The sequence below is a fragment of the Oryzias latipes genome, chromosome 14 (genome assembly GCF_053564925.1).
Source record: "Oryzias latipes strain Hd-rR chromosome 14, Olatipes_Hd-rR_3.1".
In the NCBI taxonomy this organism is placed as follows: domain Eukaryota; kingdom Metazoa; phylum Chordata; class Actinopteri; order Beloniformes; family Adrianichthyidae; genus Oryzias; species Oryzias latipes.
The window spans coordinates 27,021,640-27,035,552 of NC_136250.1; the positions used below are offsets into that span (position 1 = coordinate 27,021,640).

The 13,913-nt window shown below is 40.1% G+C and overlaps 1 protein-coding gene across 13 annotated transcripts in view; it reads right to left on the bottom strand.

Annotated features, from left to right (window-relative positions):
• The window catches only part of ncam1a (neural cell adhesion molecule 1a), a 309,203-nt gene that overhangs the window by 101,524 nt on the left and 193,766 nt on the right, over positions 1–13,913 (bottom strand). Inside the window, exon 2 of one of the 13 annotated variants that reach the window (XM_078930823.1) lies at positions 1–13,913. This exon is cut by the window's right edge and continues 35,334 nt beyond it. The exons of the other annotated variants lie outside the window; for them this stretch is intronic. Coding sequence (XP_078786949.1) covers positions 16–3,009 — 2,994 coding nt within the window. The 5' untranslated portion in view covers positions 3,010–13,913 and the 3' untranslated portion in view covers positions 1–15. 13 annotated transcript variants of the gene reach the window in all.

Below are 13,913 nucleotides of genomic sequence, written 5' to 3' on the forward strand. Positions count from 1 at the left end.
TTTCGGCTTTTCCCATCAGGGGTCGCCACAGCGAATCATCCTTTTCCACCTCACTCTATCATGAACATCTTCTATCCTAACATTAGCCAACTTCATGTCCTCTGTTAAGACATCCATATATCTCCTCTTTGGCCGTCCTCTTGCCCTCCGGCCAGGCAGCTCCATCTCCAACATCCTTCTACCAATGTATCCACTATCCCTCCTCTGAACATGTCCAAACCATCTCAGTCTGGCTTCTCTGACTTTGTCGCTAACACAGGCAACATGAGCCGTCCCTCTGATGTACTCGTTCCTTATCCTGTCTAACCTGGTCACTCCTAAGGAGAACCTCAACATCTTCATCTCTGCTACCTCCATCTCAGCCTCTTGTCTCTGTCTCACTGCTACCGTCTCTAACCCATAGAGCAGAGCTGGTCTCACCACTGTCTTGTACACCTTTCCTTTGAGTCTTGCTGGCACTCTTCTGTCACACAACACTCCTGACACTTTCCTCCACCCGCTCCAACCTGCCTGCACTCGCCTCTTCACCTCTTTTCCACAATCCCCATCACACTGAACTGTTGACCCCAAGTACTTAAACTCCTGCACCTTCTTCACCTCAGCCCCCTGTAACCTAACGCTTCTACCTTGATCCCTCTCGTTCAGACACATGTATTCTGTCTTACTACGACTGACCTTCATACCTCTTCTTTCCAGAGCAAACCTCCACCTCTCTAGCTGTTCCTCCACCTGCTCTCTACTCTCACTGCAAATTACAATGTCATCCGCAAACATCATTGTCCAGGGAGATTCCTGTCTTACCTCGTCTGTCAGCCTGTCCATCAGCATAGCAAACAAAAAAGGACTCAAAGCTGATCCTTGGTGTAGTCCCACCTCCACCTTGAACTCCTCTGTCTGACCTGCAGCACATCTCACCACCGTCATACTTCTCTCATACATGTCCTGAACTACTCTGACATACTTCTCTGCCACTCCAGACGACCTCATACAGTACCACAGCTCCTCCCTCGGCACCCTGTCATACGCCTTCTCTAAATCTACGAACACACAATGCAGCTCCTTCTGACCTTCTCTGTACTTTTCCATCAACATTCTCAAAGCAAAAATGGCATCAGTGGTGCTCTTACGGGGCATGAAACCATACTGCTGCTCACAAATCTCCACCTTCTTCCTAAGCCTGGCTTCCACTACTCTTTCCCACAGCTTCATTGTGTGGCTCATCAACTTTATTCCTCTATAGTTGCTGCAGTTCTGCGTGTCACCCTTGTTCTTAAAGATCGGGACCAGAACGCTTCTCCTCCATTCCTCAGGCATCTTCTCACTCTCTAAAATCCTATTGAACAACCTTGTTAGAAATTCCACTGCTGCTTCTCTTAAGCACTTCCATACCTCCACAGGTACGTCATCAGGACCAACGGCCTTTCCGCTCTTCATCCTTTTCAGAGCCTTCCTAACCTCATCCTTTCCAATCTCTGCTACTTCCTGCTCCACAACAACCACATCTTCCTCCCTTCTTTCCCTGTCATTTTCCTCGTTCATCAGCTCCTCAAAATACTCCTTCCATCTTTTCTGTACACTCTCCTGGGTTGTTAGCACCTTTCCATCTCTGTCCTTAATCACCCTTATCTGTTGCACGTCCTTCCCATCTCTGTCTCTCTGTCTGGCTAGCCTGTACAAGTCCTTCTCTCCTTCCTTTGTGTCTAACCTGTCATATAGCTCATCGTAAGCTTTCTGTTTGGCCTTTGCCACCTCTCTCTTCACTCTACGCTGCGCTTCCTTGTACTCCTGTCTACCTTCCTCAGTCCTTTCTACATCCCACTTCCTTTTAGCCAACCTCTTCCTCTGGACGCATTCCTGTACTTCCTCATTCCACCACCAAGTCTCTTTACCGTCTTTCCTCTTTCCAGATGACACACCTAGCACCTTCCTACCTGTTTCCCTGATAATCTCTGCTGTAGTTTTCCAGTCCTCTGGAAGCTCATCCTGACCACCCAGGACCTGCCTCAACTTCTGCCTAAATTCCTCACAAGTTTCTTCATTCTGTAGCTTCCACCACTTGGTCTTCTTTTCTGTTTTCCCTCTCTTCTTCTTCCTGACCTCCAGAGTCATTTTACACACCACCATGCGGTGCTGTCTGGCTACACTCTCTCCTACCACCACTTTGCAGTCATTAACCTCTCTCAAATGACCTCGTCTACATAGGATGTAGTCCACCTGAGTACTCCTACCTCCACTTCTGTATGTCACTCTATGTTCCTCTCTCTTCTGGAAGTAAGTGTTGACTACAGCCATTTCCATCCTCTTCGCAAAGTCCACCACCATCTGTCCCTCCAGATTCCTTTCCTTCACACCAAACCTGCCCATCACCTCCTCATCACCTCTGTTGCCCTCACCAACATGCCCATTAAAGTCTGCTCCAATAACAACTCTCTCTCCTCTGGGAAAACTCTCTATGACCTCATCCAACTCACTCCAGAATCTCTCCTCCACTTCTAACTCACAGCCAACCTGTGGCGCATACCCACTGACTACATTCACCATCACCCCTTCAATTTCTAACTTTAGGCTCATCATCCTGTCTGAGACTCTTTTCACCTCTAGAACACTGTTCATAAACTCCCCCTTCAGAATCACTCCTACCCCGTTTCTCTTCCTATCAACACCATGATAGAACAGTTTGTATCCTCCTCCAATACTACGTGCCTTGCTGCCCTTCCACCTTGTCTCCTGCACACACAGTACATCTACTTTCCTTCTCTCCATCATGTCTGCCAGCTCTCTGCCTTTCCCTGTCATTGTGCCAACGTTAAGAGTCCCTATTCTCAAACCTATGTTCCTGCCTTTCCCCTTCTCTCTCTGGCCACGGACCCTTCTGCCTCCCCTCTTTCTTCCACCAACAGTAGTCAAATTTCCACCGACACCCTGTAGGTTAACAGCATCGGTGGCGGTCGTTGTTAACCCGGGCCTCGACCGATCCGGTATGTCTAAAGTGTTGTGGATGATTCGCATGGTTATTTTGGCAATTTTTACGCCGGATGCCCTTCCTGACGCAACCCTCTCTATTTATCCGGGCTTGGGACCGGCACAGAAGTTACTGGCTTGCAACCCCTGTGGCTAGATTTATTGAACACAATTGAATACAAAAAAAAATATTTTCAGATAAGGCTTTAGAATCTGTCTTTAGCTGAAGCCAAAGCCATAAACAAGATATTATAAACAGCAGGAGATGGTTTTAATGTTTCTTAAAGCTCTTGAGACCAGCCAATAGAAGAAAAAAAACACAGAACAAACAAAAAAAGGTTTGGGTACTTGACAGTGCTTTTTTACTTGCTTTATACACCTTTTTAATTGACAGAGATGTTAAAATATAGTATTCATGTAAGATTTTTGTCAGCGCTGCAGAAAGCTTCACTAACTTTTATAAAGCAGGCGAATAGGACCCACTCTGATGAAAATTGTGTTTTTTTGTGTGCGTTTTTATCATGTTCTTGTGATTTTTTTCAGAAGAAAAATATGAAGAAAATTCAGCTTCAAACTGCATTTCTGTGCGTTTCTTTATTCAAATCGTTGTGAATCAGGAGTAGACAAAAACATTAAGTTGGAAAAAACTTGAAGCTGTGACGTATAAGCTAAAGTTGGCAAACCACAAGCTCCCTGCTACATCCTCCATCCTGATGCATCCACTTGTTGTCGACTAGATCCATGTAAGTTTTTGTTTTCCTTTAGCTGGCATCTGGCTCAAGGCAGTGTGGCTGGATACTGGGAGATGATGGTAAACAGATGGATGACAGGAAGTAGGAGCAGGCTTACTCTGCCCCAACAGTCCTGATTGCAACTCAGAGGAGCATTTGTAAAGAACTCTCAGCAGAAACTATGTCCTAGAACACAACAGCTTCTTTGATTTGGCCTAAAAACAGCATGATCATAATTTAAAGACCAACGGGAACCCTTTGAAAATAGATCGGAGTGGGACACTGACTGTGGTCTTTAGCTACCATACAGCTTTGAACCTGTCCCTTGGTGACCTATGTAATCGTTTTATGAAAACAAATACATTTTTCTATGAATCTATAATTCCATTGGTAGATTGGTTTATATTTTCATATAACTTGATAAAACCTAGCAGCTCAGCCCAGGCATGTGTCTGAGTCTGCTGTTTGCGGATGACTTAGCTTCCAACTTTAAGGTATAGATAGATGAGATTTAGCATGCTTCAAAGAAACACAGGACTTTGAGGATGGAGATTTCTGCCTGCGTGTTAAATGACAACCAGTGGATGTGAGGATTAACATGACATCTTTAAACAAGTCAGACCAGACTCTTATTTGTTTCAAATGAAGACAAACGCATATTTTCTGAACTTAAAAGTAAAACTTCTTTCTCAATTCACAGCAGGAGAGAATCGTTTTACTTTAGCTTGTAAACGCTTTTACAGTAATAACAGATGTCTACAGCGGCTCCTAAGCTTTACTTTGATGATTTTATAGAAATGAAGTTGACTGCCCTTTCCACATTTACAGCTGTGCTACTATGTTTCGTGAATCAATACAAGATGCCTCGATAAAATGTAAAAAGGATTTTATGCTAGAACATAAATGCCAGACAAAGGACAAACCACTAAAACACATATAAAAGCTAGAAGTTTGTTAAAACGGGGTAACATCATTGTCTGAAGTTACTTTGACCAAGCTGCAAAGCAGAGTCTATATGAAGTGAAGTACTGGCAACCTTTCAAAAATAAAAATCTATCTCACTTCCAGGAAATTCTGGCTGCTGATTCTTAACTCTAAACACCAAAGATCATTATGCCTTTATTCTAAACTATAAATTCCCCACTGGTTTTAGCCAATCACAATCATATTTTTGCCTTCAGATTCATTGATGTGCATTCTCAATGTTTCAGATGATTTGTTGGCTCTCCTCCACCACATTTCCCACATGGAATGGTGCTTTGGCGTGGTCTGGCCCCTAAGCATTGTCAGGCTTTGGTTCTGGGGTTTATTCATATGGTCCAGGCTTATGCCATGCACAGAAGTCGTCATTGGCTCAGAGCCCGTACGGGTGTATATGGGCTGTCTGGAAGGGAAATTAGGTAAACCTGTACGGTCTACGAGGTCGGTGAACCCGTAGAGCCAAAATCTTTGCACATTTTTTTCTATACAACACACAATGGTAAATAAGGGCAAAGTTGGTGAGATGCAGGCGTGTTGTACAGAGTGTATTTTGTATGGACATGCAATGGGAGTCTCATGTGCACACCGTGCAAGTGCAGCATTTAGTAAATGACCAGTACCTCACAAACAACTACATTGTGATGTAACGGCACATTACGACCGCTCCCCTCGTACGTCACAACTTACATTATGCTTACAAATACTTCACCATACGCTTCACACATGTATGACAATGGTACATTCCACTTTCATGGTGTTTGACGTTGCCAGACGAGCTGTAAGGGAACTCAAAGATAGATCTGCACTCCCCTAATGATGAAGGGTCTGCTTTTCTCTGTGACCCTCCAACTCAAAAACCTGCAGTGCCAATACGGGTCAACTCCCCATACAGATGCAAGTGACTGAGGCTTTGACTAACAAATATCATGGCCATATTTCACGTCTTACAGTGTCTTAGTTAAATCCTGGCTGAATTTCCTAATATCTCTCCTTGTTTTATTCCCCATAAGGTGTTCGCTATGCAGTGTTGGCTTTTTTTTGGAAAAAGTCCCATGTGATACAAATCCAAACACTTGAGTCGGACATTGGGATATTTGAAAAAGGCAAAAAAAGGTTTCATAAAGTCAACGTTTTGCAATTTATAAGATGAAAGATCTGCCCCTTCATGAGAAAACCGTGTCCCTGTGGGTCAAGCTAACCTTTTCTTCTTTGTGCGACTGTTCAGATCATTTGTGTCATAAAAGTCACTTGACTATACATGTTTTCTTCATCTTCAATTTAGATAATATTTCTGTATCTCCTGTAACATCTTGCCAACAATCTATCAACAAAACAACTTGTTCTGATTATTTGCTATTTTTCAAATTGACCTGTTAATTGGTAAATCAATATCAAAAGCGTTAAGTGTTTGCCGTATCAATGGGAGCAGCTGTCGTGGCGTAAACACAAAAAAAAAAAAAACAATCACTGGAATAATTCATTCAGCACTTTTAAGAGGGAATGAATTTGCAAGTAATTAACAAACACACAAACACGTGTGAGAATTTTTCCAGCCTTCTGACAGGCTATCTTTAAACATTCGGTTTCCAATTTATTTTTCGGAGGCAAATAAATGAACCTTTCAGAAGCAAACTGCCGTCGCACCTTATCAATAACCTGCTTCACTTTGAGGTGCAGCGCAAAACAATGAGGAACTTTTTCCATTTGCGCTCTGCAGGTGTCAGGCTGTTATTAAACTGACAGAAACATGTCAGCTGCTGAGCGTCTTTTACCCACACGTTTTTACTTAGTCCTCCCCACATCTTTGTCAGGATTACACTTTTCTCTATCGTTTCTCTGACTGTCTTGGTTTACATCCAAATGCTGTTTTCTCAAAGTAGAAGGTAAAAAGTTGAAAGCTGACAGTGATGCCAGAAAAAGCTGCTGCCTGACTTTTCAATATTTTCAACAATAGCAATTCTTTTTATTCTAAATGAAGTTACAATGTGGCATAAACATCATCATTTTATACTTCAGCCCTCTTATTAATTACAATTATAATAATTCATTATGGTGCATTACAATTAGCATATGTCTATGAAGCTAAAACAGAATGCATATTAGGGGAAAGTGCATGGAAAACATCAGAAGCTTGAAGTTCTACTGTGATGACATGATAAGTAAAGGGGTATATGACCAAAAAAAAAAGTAACAGATTATGTAACGTAGGCTTTTGGCCCTTAAAGCAGTACTCCTCGCAGCGCAGAGCTGACTGTCCTGAATCTGGGGGAACAAAGTTTGTCCAAAGGACAAAAGATGTTCTCACTCTGAAAACAGAGCTTCATTCACTTTGGAGCCCAACTGTGGTACTTCGCTGTACCCTTTGGATTCTGCTCAGCTGTTTGGTTTCCTCTTTTCAAAGTTGGCCGGATGAACTTTAAAAACAGTCAGTGCTAAATAATTAAACAAAAAAAACACGTTTTAAAGTCATTTTAGGCAATACTTGTGGACATTTTTTAAATTTTTTTAAATCTTCAATAAAGTGTTTAATGTTTAAGTGTTCAATGTATGGGAATAGCTTAAAGAATCAAAAGCGGTTCGATATTTTCTTTCATTAGTATTCCTATACTTAAGACATGTTTTGAACAACACTTTGACATTTTGATTGAAGCGCACCTAAAATCCCAAATAACTGGAGGCAAGTCAGGTCATAAATAATCATCAGGTGCTTTTTATACCAGTAATCGGATCCCCACTGACATCAGTGTTAAGGCGATGTCACACAGCCACTAAGTGCATTCGGCACATATTGCACAGATGAAAATTGCTTATACGTGAATATGCATGCACAAAATGAGAAAAGTTGTGGTCTTTAAGTGACATTTTCACAGATGTATCACAAATGAACCACATTGAAACAACGGAAGAAATAGGAGCAAACCATAATATGAGCAAACCACACAAAGAACACATAAATTAACAAAACAGTTAAATCTGCCCCTAAATGTGTGCATCAATGAGGTAATTTTAACATGATATGTGCGCAATATATGCTAAATAAAATATATTGTAGAAAGTCAGACATATATGGGCCAACATGGAACGGTTGTTCAAAGTCACACATTTTCCTATGAGTCTAGCAAAATTACGCAGATTTGCATAAGATTTATGTAATGATTTTGTAAAAAACTATGTAAAATATAGGAAAATAACATACGCTCTTCAAACTACCGTAACTCTTCTACCATTTACGCAATTGAAGTAATCACAGTGTAAAATCTGAAATGACAGACGAATGACAACAAAGAGACTTGGCTTTGTCGCCTGTGCACAGTGACCATGAATTTACCTGAAGATAGCTGTTTTTTGCTTTACAAGGCTTGTGACCCTAGCTAAAGAAAAAAAAGGTCTTGACAAATCATATGAAGAATTAGCTGAATAGTCTTATAAGGAGCGCACAACTAGAAAAACATGATATTTCTTGTTTATAAGCGGTTTATCAATGTGAACTGTCCCATTTAAAGGTAAGCTGTTAAAAGCTTGAATTTACATTCCTCTACACACTCTGTCAGGGGAGCATCTCAGCTGATGCCAATCATGAAACATATTTTCAATCTTGAACCTGACCTAAATATGCCTCGGCCGCAAACAATTAACTCTCAGAAAAGTCGTTCTGTCACAAGGTCAGACCCCCTGAAACATTGGAATTAATTGCAATACAAGTGAGGCCATGGACTATTTGGAAAGCAGATACCTTAATGTGCTCTGGGTGGAAAAGGGGGAAGAAATTAATAATTTGCAAATGTTTATAATGAAAAGTAAACAGACGCTAAGTGTGCAAACCATACAATGCTTTTGTGTTATTTTATACAGCATGCATACCTTTTGGACTTTTCTAAGATTTAATTTATCTCAAAATTAAATACATTTAGAGAAACGACAAAAAAAAAAACATGTATGTAAGAGCCAGTAAATCCAAATCCTGAGATTGGATTCTGTTGAACATCTTTCGTGTATTCTCTGCGTGCTCCAAAGCCAGCGTGAGAGAGAACGCCTGCCTGCTCCATAATTAACTAATGAGGCCAACATGGCTGAACCGCTGTCTCCGCCCTCTTTTAGTGCTCACCCCTGAGGTGGTCCTGCCTCTCCCCAAGCTTATGATTACTGCGGAGCTTTTGAAAACTGCCTGGCATACTAATGATAAAAAAACAACAACATCAAAGTTTTGGGGAAAGTTTGATTACATGAACCAAACTTTTGAGCTTTTATTGAGATGCGTTCACAAAAACATCGCTTCAGTCAAGATGAAAATGAAAATAGATTGGCATATTGTTTAATGAATATAAGATTACATCCCTATTGTTAATCTTGGTGAGCAGTAAGACACCACAGTTGAATCTAAGCATTAGATTTTGATCATGTGTACTTGTAGTTTTTGTTTTTTCTACCTTGGCTGACCCTTTAATTAATGTATTTTTAGTGTCTGTGTGTGTACAAACATATTTTTGATTCTTACAAACGACACATGTGTGTCTGGATGAGGGGGAAGTTTTTGAAAAATTTTCACTGGGTTGTTAAAACAGGCTGGGAAGGTAGAAAAATACCTCAGGGACAACTTTTTAAGAAACCGAGGATGATGCTTATTTTTGTAGAACTATGGAAAAACAGGCTGGGTGCCACCTACCCATCCACAAATCAGGCCCCCTCAGAACAGGACATTTCTGTTTGACTCGGTATTGTCGTAAAATTGTCAGAAATATGATGTTAGAACTTAGCTAAAACAAGAGCACAGTCTGCACAAGCCATATGCAAACTTCTTCAGCCTCAGCAAGGCACATGCAGCCAACCGCCACAGAGGCGAGCATTTCAGCTCCGCCTTTCCTCTCTACTGTTTTGGAGTGTCTACCGCTGCAGCACTCGGATTGACTGGTTGGGTCCAGATGACCCTAGAGTTTATAGACTCAAGTGCATTAAAGCAAGTGTGACTCAAATATTATTCAGCACAATATTTCTTGAGGAAAGAATTGTAGCTTCTCTAGTTCCTGGTTCCAAAACAGAGTTTGTTTAAAATATTCAGTAAGAAGAGATGCTGTAAAAGGTTTCCCATGCAGACAGTTCATCACAATTTGATTTGATCTCAGTGATGAAATCAAACCAAACTCCTGTGAAGCTGGATCTGTGGAGGAACAAGCAAATGAACCACACAGTAGTTATTGGAAACTAGGTAAGCAGAAACTTGGTTGGGATCAAAAGTCAGCTTTTGTGGTAAGCTGAATAATTTCGTGTCAAGAAAATAACTTTAAGGACAAAGAAATGATCTTTAAAGGTTGGTAAAGAAGTACTGAGAAGGCCAGAATGAGCTGCATTGTTCTTTTAAGCTTACAGAGTGTGTATGTCAATGTACTGAGAAAAACTGTGGCTTTGAATGATGAAGAGTGGAGTTGTTTGGAGCGGTGTGTGACATGCATGAGAGCTGAAAGACAAGTGAAGTTTGCTGTTAGTGTGACAGAAGAGTTTCAGGTGAAGGTGGAACAGAATGAAACCATCCAGTTGAAGATGAATGGAATGATGTACCAGACACAAATCTGTATGGACAGTGATGTTTGCAGATGACATTGTCTTCTGTAGAGAGAGAGATGAAACATATAAAAAGTGGAAATTTGGTTTGAAGATGACAGGAAAGAAGGACAGTCTCAAACACAGCTTCTAGGAAACCTGATTGAGAACACAGGAAGTCAAGATAAAAAGGAAGTACTCAAATACTTAAGGTCAACAGTTAAGACCAACAATGTGTGAAAAAAAGGTAAAAACTGGTAAGAATGGGCAAAAGGATATCTTTGGTGTGATATTTCACAAAACATGTCAATGCCAATGACAGGTGTACAAGATGGTGAGAGCAATGACATTTGACCTGAAAAAGTAACACTCAGAAAAAAAAAAATCCTTAGTGGAGGTGGAGGGGGCACAGCTGAGGAGGCTGCGCTTCTCGCTGTCCCAAGGATGGACAGGATCAGGAATGAGAACATCCACTCAAGTTCGCTGTATTGCAGATAAAGTCAGGCAAGTCCAATAACAATGACTTTGACGTGTTCAAAGGGAGGATTTATATCTGTTAGAGGACACTTAAGTTTACATTTCAGAGCAGGGGTGGGCAAACTATGGACCAGTGGCCATGCAGCCTTGATCTGGCCAAACCAAACTTGAATAAATTGATAATCCTTAAAAATCTTTAATTTTACCCTGCAGTTCTGCTGACAGCCCATAGATGGTGCACTGCAAATACATTGACCTTTAAGTTATTCCTCTGTCATTGTGTTGGATGATTTGGTCATGTGTGTTTTCTGAGTTAGACAGTCTTTTTTTTATTATTATTATTATTTAAACACCACTTGAACGCAATTGGCACTAAAATGAGAACAAAAGCCAATGTTTTGAAATTTAAACTCCAAGATGTTCTATTTTAAAATATTTATATTAACTTGAAGCATATTTTGTCCAGATTCCATGTTTTTATTTATTTTACATCTAGTGCTCTTTCAGTGGGAAAAAAAGAGGCATTTTCTACAGTTTGCTTTACGTTTCAAGTGACAGTCTAACAACTGAATTTCTCATTTTTTTCCACAGTGGTCACTTGCTTTTTGGTCAAATGGAACAACAAGATGGAGAAAATGACTCAAAACAGTTTTTTCACCAAGCCACAGGAAAAAAAGATGCAATAAAAGTACTTTAGATTCCAGCGCCTTACCCAGATTACTCCATTTAGGGGTTAGATTGTAAGCAAGTTTTTCAAATTATGCATTTGGTTAGTGTTCAATGTGACAGTGTTAAGAAGAGGAGATAATTAATGTTCCCAAACATATTTATGCACAATTGGCTTTCAGAATGATGTAGCCAAAGCTCTCTCAGCACGTCTGAGGAAGGGCTGCTCTCTTGGCTGCTCTCTTCTCCTTCATGGACCACAAGTTTCGCCTGAATTGTTGGCAGAGGCTAAACCATTCTAGAAGCAGTTCTGGCTGTGAGTTCACAAAAACATGCAAAAGAGAAGTTACCCAGAATCCCCTCTGCAGGAGGCTCAAAGATAATGCCAGCGTTTGAGGGTTTAATGTCACCTTTATTCCTAAGGTGCCATCAAGGCCACATATAAGAGTATGCAAAACGTTATATAGCCTGAATGTCAAGATCTTAAATTCTTATGTGTGTTCCTTTAAAATTGAATTTCAAATGTTTAATGTAGGAACAACATAATAACCAAAAAAGCAGGTCAGAAAGAAAAAAGAAAGCAAGTCTATGCTTGGAGAAGAGGATAGAGAATGTCCCAAATGACCAGTGGAAAGGATGAAGAGTAATGGGGCTGATTGTCTCCTTGCTGATTGCATCCAGCAGTGAAGGGCAAGAAAGACTGGTGATTGGGTGAAGGAGTGCCTCCCTGACAAACTGGGACTGTTGTCAAAGTTATTTAGAACAGCCAGAGGGGAAACTTCAGCCTCATTTTAATCCACCAAAGTGATTTATTTCCTTTAAAAAAGTAGTCTAAAGAAAGGTTTGATAAACATAACAAACAAAGCAAATGCGTCAGCAGTTGAACTTTGGGCAAATTGCTCTACGGGTTTGACCACTTTTTTCTCGCAGACAGTTATCCCTTCAATAAATTTATGAAGTTCTACCACTTTTTCCAAATAAAATCAAGAGAGAATCTAATGGAAAAATATGGCTGAAAGGAATAATAGTCAGTAAAGTGGGACAGGTGATGCTCTGTACCCTCCTTCCCCCCAATGACAAGCCATTTTGACCAATAAACACAGATGAAGAAGCAGGAAAAGATCCAAGCCCACCTGTTCCACTTTCATTACAGCAGCACTCAAACAGCAACAGTGTCTGGTTAAGCAGAAAGACAGCTAAGCATGGGAAAGCAGAGCAAAACTCCAAACACGTGTGCCACTGCTAATGACCCTGTGGACACATCAATGAGATTTTCTGATTTTGAGGATGTGTTGAAGTATGAGGCTCTGGGACTGTAGCCTTGGAGAGTTGCAAGCATGTCCAGGAAGTACAATCATCGAAATGCACTTTATCTGGAGTTTGGTTATAAAACTCTACACATCAGACAGTCTCACAGCAATCTGGCATCGGTTAGTGAGATGTGGGAGAGCTGTGTGGCAAGAAGTGTGCAAAAGCAGTAGTGTGCGTCGCCTTTTGTTTTTTTTTAATTGTTTTTGGCTTTTAGATAAGATAGAATAAGACTTTATTGATCCCCGGAGGGTAAATGAGGCTGTTACAGCAGCAGAACAAGAAGCCAGATGGTGGGCAATGTACTTCTAAAGAGTTGTATAACCGGTGCCAATATTAAATTGCTTAAAAAAGTTATTTGACACAGTTTACCTGTAATTGATTTTTCTGTCATAAAATGTACAAATTGGTGAAGTAGATTGTTAAACTTCAAAAACCTGTCATATTTTTGTAAACAAGTTCAACAAAAAGTTTTTAACTGTTATGTTCTGAAGAAAGAACAAAACCTGGATCAGGCTAAAGTGATTTAAAAAACCAGATTGTAAGCAAAAAAAGAGAGAAATAAAAAAAAAACATAAAAGTTGAAAATACAAAACAGCAGATGTTACAAATATTTGTTTTCATTTGGTAGCAGTTTAAATTTATCTCTTTTTATTTAAGTTTAAAACTTACAATTTTTCTTTCACATTTTTGATAATTTTTTCAAGTTTTAAATTTATTTATTTTCAAAATTACAATCTTAGTTTTTACAATTTTAAGAATTCCTTTAAGTTCACAATGTTTTAAATTTAAAATCAACCAATCAAGTTTACAATCTGGTTTTTTATTCATGTTTAGATACTCATGAGACGACTCCATATTATTGGCCCTTGACAGTTTAAATGTTAAACAGAGTTGTTGTTTCTTTTAATCAAAAACCATCACATCCATATAATAATGGGCCTTCATCAACCTATAGTCAAGACGTAATGTTGGATGCTGCAAGGATTTTGTAAGTAAAGCAGATGAGAGGCAGAATCAGGGGGATTTTTCTTTTCTTTTTTTTGCATGAAGTATTTATGGCCATAGTAGATTTGGAATTGAGTGTAGAGGGAGTGGAAGACATCTCACTATGCTCCAGTGAATCAAACCAAGTCTCTGGGGTTTGGATATAGCAGGACCCACAAACAGAGCATAACCTTAGACCCAATTCAAGCTTTTGCAATTGCTTGGCAGCCTCTGGGCAGTTCTGAGCTGAATCCTCGCACCATCACT